The 20,515-nt window shown below is 45.0% G+C and overlaps 1 protein-coding gene across 6 annotated transcripts in view; it reads left to right on the top strand.

Annotated features, from left to right (window-relative positions):
* KIAA0825 (KIAA0825 ortholog) overlaps positions 1 to 20,515 on the top strand; it is a 398,113-nt gene that overhangs the window by 259,790 nt on the left and 117,808 nt on the right. The window contains exon 21 of one of the 6 annotated variants that reach the window (XM_090038267.1): positions 12,663 to 12,928. The exons of the other annotated variants lie outside the window; for them this stretch is intronic. Within the exon in view, the coding sequence (XP_089894393.1) occupies positions 12,663 to 12,723 (61 nt within the window). The 3' untranslated portion in view covers positions 12,724 to 12,928. Of the gene's footprint in view, positions 1 to 12,662; positions 12,929 to 20,515 lie in introns of those variants that run through there. 6 annotated transcript variants of the gene reach the window in all.

Here is a 20,515-nt window from a genome sequence, read left to right as displayed (position 1 = left end):
TCTGCCCCTTCCTCCCCTGCACACACAGCCCAGCTCCCACTTGCCATACACACAGCTTGCCCTACAGCATGGTCAGCTTTGGCCCCCACCCCTCACTCGCGTGCACAGTGCCCCCTCTCCTGGCCATGCATGTTGTGCAAGCTGCATCACCACAGCACACAGCATGGGCACCCTGGCTCCCTCCTTTGTACGTGCAATCTAGCACCTTCCCCTGCCACACATACAGATCAGGTATCCTGGCCCTCTCCTGCTGATCTGCCCTGCCCCACCCCAGCCCCAGGAGCAGGGCAGGAATCAGAAGCTGGAGGAGGGAGGTGGAGCCCGGTGACCCCAGCCACCACCACTGCAAGAGCAATGGGCAGAGTAGTGGCTCGGTTGCTCATGTTAACTCCTCACAGGCCACATGTTGCCCATGGACTGTCAGTTGAACTGCATGTCTTGCCCATCTGTTCTAAATCAACAACAGTACCAGTCATTCCTGTGGGTTTGTAAAAACTGTTGTCCATCTTACTGTAGCAGCACTGGAGTGTTGTTGTAGCAGTGATGGGACAGGAAACAAGCAAAAACCAAGATTTTTTTGATAATATCTTTTTTTGGAACAACAGTATAGTCCTCAGGTCAAAGTCACTGTGTGCCTGAAAGCTTGTCTAACATGTCTCCCAACTGTACAGTTGCTCCCTAGTGCTGTTAATAGTGGATACAAAAAATAAGTGTCTAGTTCTTTGTATAGTAAATCCCAGCTCCATAAATTGTTCTTCCATTTTTAAGTAGGTCCTGAATCTACATCAAGCCAGTCAGATGTAAATTAAAAACCACCCCACATAGTTTATTATTTTTTACCTGGCCACATAGTTTGAAGAAACAGTTTGAAATGAAGTAGGCATTTTTTCAGGCATAAACAAAGATTCAAACAGCCTCTACAGAAACCAGTAACTTTAAATAGCTGCAGTTTTGGCACAAGAGAGGAAGTTTGCAATGGAGCCAAATATTGTAAAAATATCCTGCATGTGTATTCTCCAAAATACTGTTGACATTTTGATAAATGATATGCTAAATGTAACACTACCATGGTCAAAAGCAGCAGTATATATGCAAATAATTTCTCTTTAGATCAGAAATTTAAATTTGCTAGGCTCTGTTTCTCCCTAAAACTGCCCTACTCAGATGTATTTTCATTGAGTTAAGATATGTATTTATATGGTTAAACTGTTGGCATGCAAGCAGCAATATCTTTTGGATCAAAGGAGAGCAAGGCAGCAAAAAAAGTTTAATTATGCTGTGGACCTTTCAACTCAACTCATCCTTAATAAAACCATTGGCATATGGCCTATACTGCAGATGGAATAGTGGTGGCACATGTTTAGCTTTACTATATGTATCTGGCACACAGGTGTTTGATTTTATATTAACTAGACAGCTGGAGTAAGATTTTTTTTTCTGTTGTGGGGAGGCAGGAGGAGGAGTTGAGGGAAAAGGGACAGATAGGCCCAGATAAAAGCACAACCAGCTCAACACTCAACTAGAGCCACTACGATTACTTTGTCCTTCTGATCCAGGTTATCTACCTTTTGCCATAATGTGCAAGAAGTTGCCTTTCTTTTAAGTCATTCATGTTTACATGCAAACAGACAGGCTAAAACCTCCCCATCCCTGTAGCAGGACATGGCAGGGCCCTTATTGGGGGCAGCAGCCTGTGTCATAATGTGGCAGAGCACGTGCCTCTTTCCAGCAAGAGGTTGTGCCACAGGGTGGGCAGAGCTGCGGTGGGCTGTGCACAGCAGCGCTCGGGTCCAGACTGAGCCAGAGCCCTGCAAGCTCCCCACAGCACTGTCACGCTTCACAGCAGGCCTGCTGGCCCCACAGCATGGCCCCTGCCAGGAAGGAGCTCACGTTTTGGGAAGCTGTGACAGGCTGCTGCCCATCACAGTCACTCACTGCTTGCCATTCCAGCTGCCAGGCCCAGCCCCCCACCACTGGTTCTGTGCTCAGGGCAAGCCACCTCCTGGTAAGAGGGGGCTTATTCAGTCATTGGCCCCAAGCACTTGCAGTTCTGGAGGGCTTAATTTTCAACCCTTGGGTCTCCTAGCTGGTGGATGCTCCCTCCATGATTCCCCTCTGAGCTTCATCTTCGGCTGGCAAATCCCTGTGCTGTGCCAGAGGCCAGCGGCTGAATAAGCCCGTTCCTTCTGGGAGGGGTCTTGCCCTGAGCACAGAGAGGCCACTGGCACTGCAGCGGGGTCTGTCTGGCCCGGCTGCAGCTGCTGCTTGGCGTGTGCTCCAGGCCAGTGGCTGAATAAACCCCTTCCTGCCAGGTGCGGGGTTCCCCCAAGTACAGAGAGGCAGCAGCAGCCAGGCCAGGTAGACCCTGCTGCAGTGCAAACAGGGGTCTTTGCGCTTGGGGCAAGCCCCCTCCCAGCAGGACGCGGCATATTCAGCCGCTGGCACTGCAAGAGGGTCTGCCCAGCCCAGCCACTGCTGCTTTGTGCTCAGGCCATTGGCTAAATAAACCCCTTCTTGCTGGGAGGGAGCTGGCCTCAAGCACAGAGTGGCAATGGCCGGGCTGGGCAGACCCCACTGTGGTGCAAGCAGCTCCTCTCTGTGCTCAGGGCAAACCCCCTTCTGGCAGGAGGGGCTTATTCAGCCGCTGTCCTCTGTCACTACAGTGGGGTGTGACTGGCTGCAGCTGTTTCTTGACTTGTGCTCAGGGCCAGTGGCTGAATAAGGCCCCTCCTGTTGGGAGGGGGCTTGCCCTGAGCACAAAGAGGCCACTTGCACCACAGCGAGGTGTGCCCAACCCAGCCACCACCACCTGTCTGTGCTTGGGCCCCGCTCCCACCCGCCAGCTGGAGCCACAAGCGGTGAGTGACTGTGATGGGCAACAGCCCATCATGGCTTCCCGGAGCACAAGCCCTTTCCCAGTGGGAACCACGCTGTGGGGCTGGCAGACCTGCTGTGGAGCGTGGGGGCGCTACGGGAGCATGGCCAGGTAGGGCCCCTGGGGCGGGGTCAGGGATGGGGGTTATTCCTTTGGGTGAGGAACAGCTGGGGGCCTATTCCAGGCAGGGAGCAAGTGCCATGGTGAAGGCGGGCAGACCAGGCTGCCAGTGGGATACAGGGGAAACTAGCTCTCCTCCTCTGCCTCATGGTGCCTTGTACTGCAGGAGGAGGGGGGAGCAAATGGCAGTTCCAACTGTGCCGGTGGCACAGGGCAGGGGGAATTAAACCCCCTCTCTGGCCAGACCCCTGGTCCTGCCTATCTCTCCTTGGGCTGGGGAGCAGAGGGGTGAGGCCAGCCTGGCTGGGCTGGAACAGAGAGCCCCGCCCAACCCACAGAGCATGCTGGGATTCTGGGGGCCTCTGGTCTCAAAGGTCAGGTATGTTTACACGTGAATCATTCAGTTTCATCTCTTGAATGGAAATAAGACTTTAGGATCTGATTTATCTTCTCTTATTGATTATGCATGCTAAATCTCATTGACTTTAATAGTATGAGGATGCGTGTATTTTCCTTTCGCCTTGGATTTACAATTTTGTGTAGTGCTGCTTTTCAATTCTTATTTTTGAAAAATATTTTCTCTCTTTTGTTTAGCCTCTTATATTCTGTTTTCAGCCATATTAAAATACATTTACAGGGGAATTTGTCTTTTTGCTTGGCTTCTGACGGCTGCACAGAGGTAACCTGCATGAACATTTTTTTTGCATGTAAAATCCAATAACTCTGTTTGCAAGCTCATTTAAAAATTAGCCTCACTGTGGATGCATCATTAATCTCTATATTTCATACCATTTTGTATAATGTGCACCGTATTTGTAATATTTCATAAGACTATAAAGTCTTTGGGACCATACCCCGATCCCTACCTACACCTTTTGTCAAAAAGCCAAATACCCTGAGCTCTGTTTTTACAGATTTCTTATCTTTTCCTCCTTGTCTTGTTCCAAAAGGTCTACAACTCCCATATCTACATTTGGTGCAGTGTTCCAGTTTCCCTTGACTCATGTCTCCTTCTTCTTAGAGGAAGATGTCAATACTAGTTTAAAAGCTGTCAAAATCTTGGGGTAAGGAGGAGGCTTCAAGGATTGGACGCTCATAGTTATTTGTAATTTAATTAGATTTGCTACCAAACTCCCTTGAGCTCCTGTGGAAATGCAACAGAACCTAGAAATTTCCCAAAAGTAATTCAAATATATGAAAATGTATGCATATAAACTGAAAGTTCAAACTATTTATGGTTCTTCAAGCAATGCAGTGCTCAGTGTTTTTGTTTTCAACACTTGTGGTTCATGTAACATTCTGCCTGACTCTTGACCTTTTAACAGTTGTTCACTGAAACGTGAAGAGCCATGTATAGTGAGCAAGTACTTACATAATCATGCCTTTAGGATGTAGTAACTTCATTAGGCCATACCCCCACAGGAAATCTCACCTGAGTGACCTAACCAATCATCTTTCTCAAAGATAGCTGTAAAAGGTTTGAGCAGGTCACTGGCAAGGATCTGCATCTGGTTGATCCTTCTTATGTATCCGGTCCTGGTTTCTACCCAGCTTTGTCTTCAGCTTAACCTGGATCTGTGGCTCTTGAACTTCAGGTTGCTGTTCAGAATGTATTTCTGGCCTAGACACCTGTCATCAATCTTGCTCTATTACTCTAGACTTCCTATGCCTCATTCATGACACTGTTGCTGTTGCATGGTGGAACTTGTGAAATAGTTGATTAGTATACTGTAACTTCAGTTCATTTTCTGTGTTGGAATTCTATTGGTTAAGAGGCTATAAAAGCAGTTTGGGCTCTTTCATGTGGGTTTTTCATGTTTCTAAAAATGCCATATGTCATGTTTCTTGTACCTTGTAGGAGGTCTGAAATCCATCCTTGTGAATATAACCATGAAATGTCTCACTTTTCACTAGCAGTGAGCTTTTTATTGTATCTACTGAAGATAAGTATACACACAGTATTTTCAAGAAACAGAATGCTTTTAATGTAAGTAGCTATGAGCTATAAGGTGATTCACATAGATCAGTAGTTTCTTGATAATATCATGGTAACTACAAGATCCAACCCAGATTGGTTTAATGTTGTCGTTGGAACACTCAGCTATGCATATAGCTTTATTAACAGTGTTTCTGCTATTATATTTTAGAGAACAAACAGATCTGTTCAGATTTTTAACCAGAAAAATATTATCAAATAATGTAAAAAATAATGTTTTTAATGATATATTATAAGAAGTCTTCATATTTTTATAACATTTGATTCAGTTACAGATTTGGCGTAATGGTGTTTTACATATTTTAGACTTTGTTTTCTTGACAAGCATCACAGTGCTGGAAGTGGGTGTGGTGACTCATCCATTCAGAACGCTGTTTGCTTTCATTCACTCTCACGCTGTAGCCTTACTGATGATACATAACCTGTGCAATATTCTATTGTCAATCAATTTGGTTTTATGTACAGTACATTTCTCCAGTCCTCTTCTGATTTGAATGAATGTTGTCATTCATTCAGAGCACATTTGTCTGTAGATAGCATAAAGATGTGAAAATTGAACAGTTGGTTTTTAATGAGTAAAGGTTTTAGGAGTTATACGGCATTTTAATCAGAAGGATTTTGCTGTGCAGACAAATCAAGGAGTGTAAAGAGGAGGGGTAGGTTGATGACTGACTGATTCACCTCTGTTACTACAAGCCTGTCACCTGATAGCAATGATTTTTTTCACAGAGAAGCAACAAAAGTGGAGAGGGGAGAGCTGCTAAGTCATTTTCATTTCCCATTTAAGTTGCATGCTACCTTTCGCTAGTGACAGCCAATCCTGACTCTTGCTGCTTTTAAATAATCATGTGGTGGCTTCAAATACAAACTTGTATTCTCTGAACTTTGTTGATTTTGCTTTCTCACTGAGAATATTTGAAGACACTAAGTTTGAAGTTAAGTGCCTTTGGTTCCATTCCAAGCCTCTAATCATCTAGCCTCAGTCAGTGTCTCTTGTAACCAGTCTCATTTAGGAAGGAACTTGAGGTGGCATGGAGCACAGAAACTCACAGCTGAGGAGGAGATGAAGCCAAGAGGATTACCTCCTGTCATTCTGTCACAAGGGATAGCAGGGAAGCAGGAAACACTTTTAAAACATCAGAGCGGGGAGGAGTCTACAATCTGGAACAGTCCCTGTGGTCTGGTGCCAGGGAATCAGAGGGAGGTTTTTGGAGGCACAGGAGAAACGTGTTCTTAGGATGGTATAGGAGTAGGTGAGAATGACTGCCACAATTTGCACAAGGAAGGGTGCTACCCTGCAAGTACCACAGGATAATTAAATACCAGGAGGAGCTTCTGTGAGATGGCAGGAAGGAAAGGAGTTGCCCAGATTTAAGGAAGATAAACATGACTGCCATGATTTATTTGAAATGACATGATGACAGTGCACTGGGTCACCCAGGCTCACTTTCAGGCCTGGGTGTGGGTGAGCAAGCAAATAAAGGAAGGGCATTTTAGAAAGCTATAGTTAGAGTCTGAGTTTAAATCACAGGCCCACCTCGCTAATATCATGGCGCAGTGTGGTGGGGGACTGCCATTTTCATGCCCAAATTGTGGCATTCCCTCTTCCCCCTGATTGACTGAGGGGGCAAGATTAGGGTCAGGATTAATTGCAGCAGCAGAGGCCTTGCTCCCAAAGTCTCTCATCATGCTAAAAAGCCCACAGCCACTCCCCTTCTCCCCCACCTCACTGGAAGACGCAGGAATAGCAGTAGCAGCCGCCTGCCCCATGTTGTTTCTGACAGGCAGGAAGGAAATTCCCTTTTCAAAAGTGCTGCTCAGGTCTGCCAAGCTCCCAGCCAATCAGCAGCGAGTCTAACACTGAGCTCAGCATCAGTCAATCAGCAGTAATGATGATGAGCTCTGTGCTGAAGCATGAGGGTTGGGAGCAGACGGCCCTGGCACTAGGCAGGGGAGGGGCTGTTTGCTCCTCCATGTGTGGGTGGGATGAGAAAACACACAACTGCCGGCACCCCCAGTTTTCCTTTGTGGAGCAGCAAAGCCCTACTCAGAGCCAAGGCAGCCCCCAGGTGTCCCCAAGCCACCACACTTCAGTTTTCCCAACCAGAGGAGCAAACAGCCCTTCCCCTACACATGCCCAAAATCTCTCCTCCACCTGTCCCTTTTGCAATCCCTTCCCCACTCCTGTGGGCTGCTAGGCTTTTGCTGCTTTCCCAGCATGCTGCAGCCATTTGTTTGCAATGAACCCCCCAGCAAGTGGCCATATCATGTGGATTCAATGCAAATCACATTTTTCATGAAAACCACTTAATGTTGTGACTGTCACAGAAAATGCAAAATTGCAATTTAAACCAGGCCTTAGCTATAGTATGTATGCATATAGGTGGTGATTTTTTGGTAAGAAAATATAATCTTACATTCTATTGATTAAAACACACGTAGTTTCCATGTCAGGGTATCAGAGTATAGTTTCATAGTTTGTAGGGTCGGCAGGCACCTGAGCAGATCATCTAGTCTGACCCCCTGCCATGGCAGGAAAGAGTACTGGGGTCAAATTACACCAGCAAGATGTTCATCTAACCTCCTCTTAAACACCCCCAGAGTAGGAGCCTGCACCACTTCTCTTGGAAGCTGGTTCCAGACCCTAGCCGCCCTGACTGTAAAGTAGCGCCTCCTGATATCTAACCTAAACCTACCCTCTGCCAGCTTGTGACCGTTATTCCTGGTCACTCCTGGCGGTGCTTGGGGAAACAGTGACTTCCCCAATGCCTGCTGATCCCCCCTGACTAGTTTATAACAGGCCACAAGATCCCCCCTCAGCCTTCTCTTTTGGAGGCTGAACAGGTTCAGGTCCCGCAGCCTGTCCTCATAGGGCCTGCCCTGTTGTCCCCTGATCATACGAGTGGCCCTCCTCTGGACCCTCTCCATGCTGTCGACATCCCTCTTGAAGTGCGGCACCCAGAACTGGACGCAGTACTCCAGCTGCGGCCTGACCAGTGCCGCATAGAGGGGGAGGATCACCTTTTTGGATCTGCTCGAGATGCATCTATGGATGCATGACAAGGTACAGTTAGCCTTCCTGACTGCCTCCCCACACTGCCGGCCCATGTTTATCTTGGAGTCAATGATGACTCCAAGATCCTTTTCCGCCTCCGTGCTGACAAGAGGGGAGTTCCCCAACCAGTAGGTATGGTGCCAGTTGTTTGTCCCCAGGTGCATCGCCTTGCACTTGCCTGTGTTGAATCCCATCCTATTCACATCCGCCCACCCTTGTAACCTGTCTAGGTCTGACTGTAGCCTGTTGCATCCTTCCAATGTTCCCACGTCCCCCCACATCTTAGTGTCATCAGCAAATTTGAACAGGGTGCTTTTTACCCCCTCATCCAAATCGCTGATGAAGATGTTGAACAGTGCGGGCCCGAGGACAGCCCTGTGGAACCCCACTGCCCATGTCCTTCCAGGTTGAGAAGGACCCATCTACTACCACCCTCTGGGTGCGGCCCTCCAGCCAGTTGGCGACCCATTTGACTGTGTGGGTGTCTACACCACAGCCCCCCAGTTTCTTGATGAGAACAGGGTGAGAGACAGTGTTGAATGCCTTCCAGAAGTCCAGGAAGATTATATCCACTGCTACCCCTGCGTCTAATGATCTGGTGATCTGATCGTAAAAGGCCACCAGGTTGGTCTGACAGGACCTGCCACTGATGAACCCGTGTTGGTTGCCCCTAAGCATGCAGTCTCCTGCTGGCCCCTCCTGGATGTGTGCCAGCATAATTTTCTCGAACAGCTTGCCTAGGATCGAGGTGAGACTAACCGGCCTATAGTTTCCTGGGTCCTCCTTCCTGCCTTTTTTGAAGATGGGGACCATGTTGGCCCTCTTCCAGTCCTCCGGTACCTCATCAGAGCACCACGAGTGCTCATAAAGTTGTGCCAGGGGACTTGCAATGACCTTGGCCAGTTCCTTTAGAACTCTAGGGTGGAGATCATCCGGGCCGGCTGACTTGAATACGTCCAACCCCTCCAGAAGCTCGCTAACTAAATCATCGCTAACCTGTGGCCCAGGTGTGCCTCCCCCGGGGCCCAAGGGGGGCCCAGCAGGGAGGTGGCTGTTCTGGTCCCTACTTAGGAAGATGGAGGCAAAGAAATCGTTAAACATGTTAGCTTTGCCATCTGGTGTGACGACCAAGTTACCCATGTCATTCTGCAAGGGCCCCACATTACCCAGGACCTTCTTTTTACCCCCTACGTATTTAAAAAAAGACTTCTTATTGTTCTTAATCTGGGAAGCCAGTCCCAGTTCCATCTCTGCCTTGGCCTTCCTAACTGCCCCCCTACATTCCCGAGCAACTACAGAATAGTCCTCCCTGGTGATGACCCCTTCTTTCCACTGGGTATAAGCCTCCTTTTTAGCAAGGAGACATTCCCGGATTCTTTTGGTGAGCCACAGAGGCTTGTGTGCTCTCCTGCTCCCTTTGATCCTCGTTGGGATTACCTTCCTTTGGGCTTGGAGGATCATCTCCTTAAGGAGCGACCACTCTCCTTGGACACCTGGCTCCCCTCCCCCCCGGGACCTCAGTGCTTCTCCGACTATCCTCCTTAGCTCATTGAACTCTGCCCTCCTAAAATCTAGGGCTGCTGCCTTACTGCATGCCTTTGCCACCTTGCGCTGGATGGTGAATTCCAGCAGGCAATGATCACTGTCGCCCAGGTGGTCGAGCACTCGCAGCCCCCTCACCAGGTCATCACCCGTGGCCAGCACTAGGTCCAACAAGGCGTCCCCCCTGGTGGGGCTGTGGACCTCCTGGGTTAGATGGAGGTCCTGCACTCTGGCCAAGAACCTACGTGAGCATTCAGACCTGGCTGACTGCTCTTCCCAGCAGATGTCCGGGAAATTCAGGTCCCCCATGACAACCACATCCTTAGCCTTCACTACCTCTGTGAGCTGACCCAAGAATTCCTGGTCAAGCTCTTCTCCCTGGTTGGGAGGTCTGTAGTAGACTCCCACCATTAAGTCCCTTTCCCCTCGACTGCCTTGTACTCTAACCCAAAGCACTTCAGAGTGCCCCTCCCCTGGCTCCTTGCTAATTAACGAGGATGTGTATTCCTCCTTAATATAGAGCGCCACACCCCCACCCCTCTTTCCTATCCTATCTCTCCTGTACAGCCTATAGCCCTTGACATTGACCACCCAATCATGCGTTTCATCCCACCACGTTTCCGTAATCCCCACTATGTCTGGGCTGGTGTCAGCTAGCAGGAGGGTGAGTTCCTCCTGCTTGTTGTCCATACTACAAGCATTTGTGTAGAGGCATTTGAGGCCTCCTGTGGGTGTGTGTACTGACCCCCTAGTCTCAACGTTACCCTGGCCCCTCTCTCTTACCTGTTTGATTGCTTCTCTCGTCGGTCTGGGCTGGGCTGTAGTTGTGGGTGCTGTTTGGTCTGGCAGTGTGCTATTTCCTCTGCCCTCATCTTCCCCTTCCCCCGACGAGCCTAGTTTAAAGCCCGCCAGAGGAGGTCCGCCAACCTAGAAGAGAACACACGCTTACCTTTAGGGGAAAGGTGGAACCCGTCCCACCCCAGCATGTCTCTTGTCGTGATGTGCCGGTCGTGGCACCATTCCTGTAGCTGCCACTTGGTCTCCGCGATGCACGTTTCTTGCCGTCTGCCTCGTCCATTCACTGGCAGGATAGAAGAGAAAACCACCTGTGCGCCCATCTCCTTCAGCATGCACCCCAGAGCGTGGTAGTCCTCCATCAGGCGATCAGGGCTCCTCCTGGCCGTATTGTTAGTACCCACATGGACTAGGACCATAGGGTAATAATCGGTGGGCTGGATTACAGTCTGCAGCATCCCTTTCACGTCCTGAATCCTCACTCCAGGTAGGCAGTATACCTCGCGTGCCGAGGGGTCCCGGCGACAGATAGGGCCCTCCGTACCTCTCAGGATGGAGTCACCAATGACGATCACGCGACGCTTCTTCCTCCTGGCCTTCTTGCCTCCTTAAACAATATAAGCAATATTATAAGCAATATAAACAATGTTGAATAAAGAAAATTACTATACATTGGGAAAATTTTACTAAATAAAGAGTTATGTAAGTGCCATGCAACTCAAACTACTGTCAAACTACAGGGCCACACTCTGCTGGTGCAGCCCAGGCAGTACTGCTTCCAGGGGACAGGGATGGAGATAGGGTTGAGCTGCCTGGGCTGCTCCAACCAAGTGGTGAGCCTGGTGCCACTCAGAGGGGATGGGTCCATGCCAGCCAAGTGAGCAGCGCTGCTGAGCACCGAAGCCAGTCCCTTCCCCTGTGATCAGCACTGAGCTCGGCACTTGGCTGGAGCACCCCACCCCTGTGAATAGCACTGCCTGGGCCACTCCAGCTGAGTGTTGAGCCCAGTGCCACTTGCAAGGGTTGAGGCTGGGCTTGGAGCTCATCAGTGCCACTTGCAACAGACAGGGACAAGTTCAGTGCTCCGCTGGTGCAGCCCCATCCCCTGCAAGCAGCACCAGGCTTAGCGCTCAGCTGGCATGGCCCAGGCAGCACCACTCGCAGGAAATGGGGCTGCGCCAGCTAAGCACCAAGCCTGGCCCCATCTGCTGTTGGCAGTGCTGCAGCATCCACTCCCCTGGTGCCTGGCCTGCAGCAAGAGCGTGCAGGGCCTGGTATAAGTCAACCCCATATTTCTGATCCAAACTATGAAATTCTTAACTTTTTGGATTAGAAAAATGGGGTTGATTTATACACTGCATCAACCTATGCACTGTGAAATATGATAAATACACTTTGAAAATTGAGGGTGGCTTGAATATAATATTTTTGGCCAAGATTTTTGGACTGGGTGCCTCTAACAGCAGTGAGAATTTGGGAACCTTCAATGACTCTTATAATCACTCAAATGATATTTTTAAATGATAAAAAAAATAGAGAAAATTCTCCTTTCCAAGAGTAAATGTATTTTTAGGCAGCTAGTGCATAACTTCATTAGTAAAGAAAATAATACATGTAGAGTCATAATTGTGTGGGTAATAAGCACAATTGAAATATACAGTAATTTTATATTATCACAGTTGTTCTTTTTAAAAAAAAGTTAAAATTGTTCATTCTTCATTGAAATATACTTTTTCACTAATTAACAGCCACATTGTTTTCCTTGTCTTTTTTTTAGATGTATTTAAGATTTTAATATTTTTTTTCTTTTTCATTTTTAAATACTTTTATTTGAAGGAGCACATAGTCTAATCTGTTTTATATTGTGTGTTTTATCTGACTAAACTATTAACTTTGATACACTGTTAAACAATAGACAACCCCTTTAATTTTCTTTGTTAAAAATACTCAGATCTGTTGTTGAGCGAGGCAATTTATTCAGACAATCTTATAAATATCATATTTAATAAAGAACAATCCAAGACAAAGAGAAAAAATGTCTTTATCCATAAGCAACCAGATGAGAAATAGATTTTTATTCAGTCAAATCCTTTTAGTCAATGAAACAGCACTTTCATGCATACTGCACTCAAGTGATAATTAATATAGTCTAATTCAAGACATGATGCCTGAATTGATGTACTGTCATCAATACCCCATGTTAAAATCAAACCTTGACAGGGGTTTAACACCCTGGAACAGGTCATCATATGATAATACTCTTTTTTTTTTCCTTTCAGTATTTGTCTTCAACCAAGCAAAGTATTACAAGATGGGGTAAAAAAAAAAAAAAGGAAATAATTACAAATGAAGAGTGACACGGGCTGTGAATAGAACATATGTTAGGCTAGGCAGAGGCATCAGTGAATTATATCATTTCATGATGAAGCGGCACTGGGGCTGAACGGACCTATTTTAAACCTTGATGTATTTTATCTCTACTGTATTTGGACTGTCATCTTTGGAGAAAGACTTTGTGTAATTGAGAGTCAACTCCAATCTGCATGACTCGAGCATGAAGTGTAGGCCAGATGAACAGTGTTATGGAAGAAAGGGAAGCATCTAATAAGGTATAAATGAGTAATAACCTTTTATACCTCAGACTTTCAAATGTGTTTTGTAAAATATGATTTTCAAAGTTATTAATTTCAAGGTGCTATTAATAATATGAAGTTTTTATACATTTTTAAATTAATTTTAATTTGTTTTAATAAAAAAAATCTGCAAACAGTTTTTATGCATCCTTGTTCATACCATTATGGACATGTAAAATTATTATATTGACAAAATGGATTTTTTTCTCTACACTTAAAAAAAAAACAAAAAACAAAAAAAAAGTACCAAGTTGACTAGGTTATGATCAGTGTTTTTTATATAAATTGTATTCACTGAATACTGGAATTTATCTTCATAGTTTGGAATAATAGTTATTTGGACATGTTTATTTACCTTAATTTGATTGTTTGTAATTTAACTTGTTTAATTTGTTTTCAGGATTTGTTACTGAAAGTTTTCTCTTTAGAAAACTATGTAGAGTTGAAACCATGTTTAGGTCTTTTTAAAAAATGGATTTCAAGAATCCTATAAATGCTCTTGTGTGTAAGAGTTTGTGGGCAGACCATAATTTTGCATGTTTTAAGTTTGGCATAAATACATGTTTCTAAGGAAGTTAAACTTCATTCTTTCCATGTTGCATTTTACTGTCAGGGTAAAAAACTTGAAACTTCAACAGTGTAACAGTGTAAGAAAAGTAAATGTCTTTTCTTAAATATAATTACTTAAGCAGAGCTCCTGGTATTTGTAATAAGATTCCATAAAGTGCTATACTCAGTACAATAAAAATTGGGGGTGGCCCATGACGTCCCCAAAGCAACTCGGCTTTGAATATTGTAGGCATTGTTTGGCTTGAGCTTAATCGTTTACAAAGTTCTTGTCTAAGTTGGAAACTGCAGTGGAAAGGCACGTTAATGGTACCATTCTGAAGCAAGTAATAAGGAAGTGCAAGAAAATTAAAGACATTTGATTCAAGTACACAGTTTTTAGGATGAAGGGGAGGTGTTTGTCTAGTAAATTGCCATGTGATCTAAAGAGATGTTGTGAAACTGTCTCTTGGATGAAGAGAATGTTTATGCCTTTTATAAGCTGCTTTTAGAGTTGCTTTTCCTTTCTGTGTAAAGACAAAATGTTTCCTTTTCCTTTTGTTTTGTTTTGTTTATACAGGAGGGTCAAGCCATTTTATAATCTTCCATGCTACTTATACATACTAGCCAATAGCTTTTTTTGTTACATTTAAGAATAAACTTGATTAACATTTTCCCTCTTAATTTAAAGAAAAGTTTATTCAGTACAGAGGCAAGAAATGAAGTGTGACAGCCCATAAAATACATTACTGTAACATAGTAGGCTCTGATCTTTCAATCAGATTTGTATGGACAGTAATCTCTACTGATACTGATCCATACAGAAATCTAACAAGCTTTGTGTGGGCACAAGTGCAGGCCTGCCTAGATCTCACTGAAGAATCAGGCCCACATAGAGATCAGGAAAGCAGCCCTTGACTCTTAGAACTGACACCAAAATAAAATGAATTTCCATTTTCTCTCTTTATGGAAAATGCCACTTATTTTTGTTTTAGTCTTAGAGCATGGGTCTGCAGATGCTAGCTGTGCACCAGTAGCTGTTTTAACATTGAAGTACATACTGTATCTATAATAAAAGAATTGGGATATATTTATTAAAAAGTGGAGCTTCATAAGGCACAATATTCTAAAGTGATCAAATATTATTCTCTTTTCATCTGTCTCTTTAATTTACATTGTTTTGTTGCATTTTCCTTAACTTCCTCCTAGATGATGAACTTTGGAATTAATTGTAGCTTTTTGTTGGTGCTATGCACATCAATAGCACTATATTATAGTCTCTAAAAATAGTAATATTTTGATAATTAGTTTAACATTTTTCTTCACGATAAAGCTATAGTAATAGAACACATTTCTAGCAATTTTAGAAGCTAAATTTTCCTAATCATAAGGATTATTTGGATAGTGGTAGAATATATAGCAACAGCCTGAACTAGAAATGATTTTGAGCTGTCCAGGATTTAAAACCTCCACAAGATAGAAGATCCAGGCTTCATAGAGAAGCTTGTATTAGTAAGAACTAATTTTAAAACAGAACAAGGCAAACAAACAAAAACCTCTAAAAATGTAGCAAGGTGTCAAATTCCCTTGAGTGGCCAGGCTGGATCCAGACTGGGAGGGTTCCTGCAGGCCAGATCTGGACCCCCCCCTCCAGAGGTGTGGTGAGCAGTGGCAGGGACAGCATGAGCAGCATCAGAGAGATGTGCCAGTTAAGACAGCCTTTTTTATCCCTCTGCTGCCAATACACACAATCAACAGGGCTCCTTGGCAGTTGACCCTGTCTCTGCTGGCCCTGCTCGCGAAATCTCAGCTCCAGACTGGCATTCCAACATCCTTGGTGTAGGAGAAAGGTGCACATCTGACAGAAAGTTCATGTACTCACGCAAAAGAATGCTTTGTCTCCTGTGTGCCACCAAAAAAATGTTTATGCAGCATGAGGCACTACAATGCAGAGCCATAGTGAGCTACCTCTGCACGTGCACACTCTGGATCTGAAAACAGTGCAGCTGCTTTACAGCAGTGTGCCGTGTAGGCTTAAACTCTGCTTCTCAGAAGCAAATAAATCCGACCAGCAAAACGGAACTGCCAGTGTGTGGAAGTGAATGGAGGATCAGCAATTAAATAAAAATGTTATGGTTGTTGACAGATGAAGATAATATTTCTGCCTTTGAGTAGCAATTGGCTTTGGTGGCTGCAGGTCTGAGAAGTTTGCAGAGTTCCCATGTACCCAATAATCAAGCAAGATAAATACTCCCAGGCTGGCTAAACAGGTCCCAAGTACTTGAAATAGTAACAACCCATGCCAGCATTTTCTAAAACACTCTCAGATTTTGGTTTGCTTCATAATGTAGTGTAAACAAATTTATGTTCGGCTAGCATGGTATTTATTTCATTGGCACTTATTTGGGAATAATTTGAATAATTCACTTGTGATTTTGCTGCTTCTGAGAAATGTGGCAGTTCCACACCTAGACTAATGAAACCTTTATACTTTGCTCTGTTATCACTATGTATAACAATATATCTTTGCCAGAGTCTTCTCTCTTTAAATGGCTGTTCAATAGGGTTTATCCAAGGTGGCATAAGATATGCTGACCATGTAGCTCTCTTCACGTCTGTAATAGGGCATATTGTGTTGTCTGGTGAATTCTAGGGCTCTAAGATAAACAGACCCCTTTGTAGCCCAATGTATGTCTTAGGGTTCTCACTCCACAAAAGTTTTTTTTTAATCACATACTTCAAGTTCCCCTTGATCCATTTTATTCTGAAAATTAGTTTATAGAACACAGAACGTTCTTGGTGCATTTGATATACCATATGAAAATAAGACAGTAATAGCATCAGTGATCCACTAGATGGAAAAAACCTCCAACTCTTTTCACAGATTTGACAACTTCAAAATGAACCAGCCAGACTTAGGGGGCAGATTGTTTGAACCTGCTGCAATGGAAGTGGTTGTTATCATGAAAGATGTTGCAGAATTTTAGAATCTTGATTTTTATGAAGTGACTTTATTCATGTTCAGTTACTGTGAACTTGAAGATAAAGGAAATTAAATATAGAAATAATATATGATTCCTTTCTTTCCTATTTTCTTGGCCTTTCAATATTCTGTTTGTGTGAGGCAAAGCAGTGGTGACTGATGCCGTCTGAATGATAAATACACATTTTTGATCTATTATGAGCATTATGAAGCAGTTCATATATGTATGTTAATGTAACCAATACCTTTTTGTTTGAAACAAAAATATTTCGTATTAAAAGTTTGTTTGAAAAAGGGAACTAGTGCAGAGAGAGTATGTCGTTTGAAGCTGAAAATAAGTTCTGTATTTGTCTGAACATTGGTTTGTGGTGCTCTCCATGAGTTTCACAGTGCAGTGGCACTTGTTTGACAGTTAATGAAAGACAGATCAGCAGCAGTGCCATTAACTATCCAGGAGTATGTGCAGTTCATTGATTTAGAACATCATGGAAAAAAATTTATAAAAACCTAAAGCTCTTTTCCAAAAATTTGCCCAAAAATAAGTGAGAAAAGGAGATACTTTAATCAGACTACATTTCTTCTTAATTAGATTGTACTTTCTTTAAGGATAAGAGAGTTTTTCTACAAGTTTTTACAGTGCTTAGAAGTAAATCTTTCTTTTAGGTCAGCAGTTCCCAAACTGTAGGTCACAACTCCAAATAGGGGCGCAACATCAGCAGAGGGGTTGTGGCGATGTGGTGGAGGGGACATGTGCCCCCCTGAGATTTCTGCTCCCACACTGGGGTATGACAGGGTGGCAGTGTGGCCAGACTAGCTCTGGGTAGGAGCCAACTCCACTGCCCAGCAAGTGGAACCCAGCACAGGAGGAGCATCATGCCACCAGGGCTGCCAAGGTGAGGTGTGGCAGTGGTGGCAGCAGCACAGAGTTGTACCTCCACTGTTGCTGGGTGGGCAGAGGGAGCCTCAGCTTGGTGGCCATGGTGGTGTGGCACTCTTTCCTGCACCAGATCCCACCTGCTGGGCTTCAGAGGGCCAGAGGAAGGGCAGCAGGGTGGGGAGCTCAGAGCCTGAAATGGACAGTCTACATCCTCCCCACACTATGGGCTCTGCTCTGGACGTGCTGGCCATGGGGGAAAGGATGGGGAGGTAGGGCAGGGAGCTGGATTCTGTATTTCAGCCTCAGCAGCTGTTGCCTCCTACAGAATTAAATGTATAAGAAAATATTTTTCTGCAGTGAGGTTGCTACTTACGTGATTGCTTCATACTGGCTCACATGTGAATTGAGAGATCTTTATGAAAGTTTTGCTTTAAATATGCATCTTACAATGTCACAAAAATTGATAGTAAGGAATTTGCAAATAAAATGTTTGGAATTTTTGTTTTGTTTTACAGATTGAGTTGGTAACAGGTTGCTTAGTATGTATCACAGTTCTTAAGCAATTTTTTAAAGGCTGTAATATTTTTCAAATTATGGGAGAGTTCTTGTAGCTAGAAGAAAAGGTGTCCACCCCATAAATATAAATAATAAAATAATACAGGTATTAGCCACACTCATAAAGAACATACTTTATTAGTAACTTCAATAATAAAAATATACTACATTTAAAATATCCTTAGACAAGTTAGTAAGTGTCGGGGATCATCATCCCCAGTGGACCTAACAGACGCCGCCTGCCAGTTGCCTAGGGTGTCATCAGCTATAATTGGGGTCTCACACACGTACATTTCACCTGCCATGACTTGATCTTAATGGAGTTGGTTCAGATGCCTTTGCGTGTAGTCCAATTATGAGTCTCCCCGGCGTCTTGTGAGGTCCCGAGTTTCTGAGGGCTCTGCCACCCGTACACCCTCACCCGTTCCACCAGGTGGTGGCCAACCGGTTGGTCCAGCCACATATCCTCAGTTCCTCCCAGATAATTCACAAAAGAAAGGTCAATCAAAACAAACTCGACAACCAAGAAGGTTCCCCTGATCTGTGTAGCTGCTTCGTCTGTCTGCAGCCTTCCAACTCAAGCTTGACCTTCGAGGGGTCAAGCACCCCTTTGTTGGCTCTCAGAGAGCCCCTTTGTAGGACTTGACAAGATTCCTTTTTAACAAACTTAACTTAAGTTCTATAACTTAAGTTCACTACTGAACTGTGCCCCTATTACAGGGACTACAGTACCCAAAATCAATAGTGCCTTATAGGGTTATTACAGTACCCTTCTCTGGCCGGGCTCAGCCAGCTCCCGGCCGGTAAATAAACAGTTCTACCCCCCGCAGGGGCCAGTAAACTGGGTTCCAAAACCCCGCTGGGGTTTTGCTCTCTGCCAGAGGCGCCTACCAGCGTTCAATGTCGCCTTCAGCATTCCCTTCAGTGTGCGCCGGCCTGCTCCACCTCCTCCTCCTCCTCTTTCCGGTTCTGCATTGCTGCCGCTTTCTGGTCCCGGCCTCTTCTTTATACTGGTGGGGAAGATATCGGCCCCTCCCTTCCCAACACACCTGGGTAAGGGGAATTTCTGCCGGGCTTCTTGGGGCTGCGGGCCTGGGGCCGCTGACCCCATGCTTAGCCCAGGAGCCTTGGAGCCTGCTGGCTCCTTCTCTCTCTCCCAGTAAGCACCTAGAAGCTTAAATGTCCATCCTCCAGTACTCACATTAAACAAATGAGAAGGAAGATCCTGATTCAAATCAGCATGTAAGCATGCAGTTGTCAGTGGAGTTTAAGTCTGGGCTGAAGTGCTGTTCTATATAGTAGGAATGTTTTACAGAATCCAGGTAAGCTGTCACAGTCATAGCACCTAGAACCCGACCCTTTATAATTTCATTATTATATATGTTGGCATTTACAACCTGAAAATGTCACTGTTGTAGATTGCTAATGGGAAATGTTCCATAGAACTTAAGAACATAAGAAGTGCCATATTGGGTCAGATCAGTGGTCCAAGATGCCCAATATCCTGGCTCCAACAGTGGCAGGAGTGGATGCTTTAAATGGAAAGCATTGCACCATGTATATGTATCCCCTGTTCATTATCCCCCGTGGCATCCACTATCATTACTTTAGAGATGTCAGAGGATATAAAGTATACACTGACTTGGACTATAATGGCCAAATTCCCACTGTGGTTGTACCTTGTGGACCTCAGTAAAACATGATTTGTATTTGGGTTAGGCTCCAAGTAGAATTCATGCTGAGATTAGGGTCCATCTGTATTTTTACATCCAAGAACCACAGTGTCTACGGTTTTTGTGACTGATAACCAATTCTACACATGGGATTTATTAAAATATGTATACAGTTAATGGATTTCATAGATTTCATAGACATTAGGGCTGGAAGAGACCTCGGGAGATCATCAAGTCCAGCCCCCTGCCCAAAGGGCAGGAAGTCAGCTGGGGTCAAAGGATCCCAGCAAGATAAGCATCCAATTTACTCTTGAAGGTGTTCAATGTAGGTGCTTGAACCACCTCCGATGGCAGACTGTTCCAGACCTTGGGGGCTCGGACAGTAAAGAAATTCTTCCTTATGTCCAGCCTGAAACGGTCTTGCAGGAGTTTGTGACCGTTCGACCTCGTCATCCCTAGGGGCGCTCTGGTGAACAAACGTTCCCCCAGATCCTGGTGGTCACCCCTGATAAACTTATAGGTGGCCATCAGATCACCCCTGAGCCTACGCTTTTCCAGGCTAAAGAGTCCCATGTCTCTCAGCCTGTCATCGTAAGATCTGTTTTCCTGACCTCTTATCATGCGCGTGGCTCTCCTCTGGACTCTCTCAAACTTCTCCACATCCTTTTTGAAAACTGGACTCAGTACTCCAGCTGTGGCCTCACCAAGGCCGAGTACAAGGGGAGAATGATGTCCCGGGATTTGCTTGAGAAGCATCTATGGATGCAAGCCAGCGTTTTGGTCACTTTACTAGCCGCAGCATCGCATTGCAGGCTCATGTTCATCTTGTGGTCAATGTTGACCCCCAAGTCTCTTTCTTCCATAG

Source organism: Crocodylus siamensis, chromosome 3, assembly GCF_052110815.1.
Source record: "Crocodylus siamensis isolate JL-2025a chromosome 3, ASM5211081v1, whole genome shotgun sequence".
NCBI lineage: Eukaryota > Metazoa > Chordata > Crocodylia > Crocodylidae > Crocodylus > Crocodylus siamensis.
Note: the sequence above shows the minus strand (reverse complement) of the source record. Positions and strands in the feature narration are given on the sequence as shown.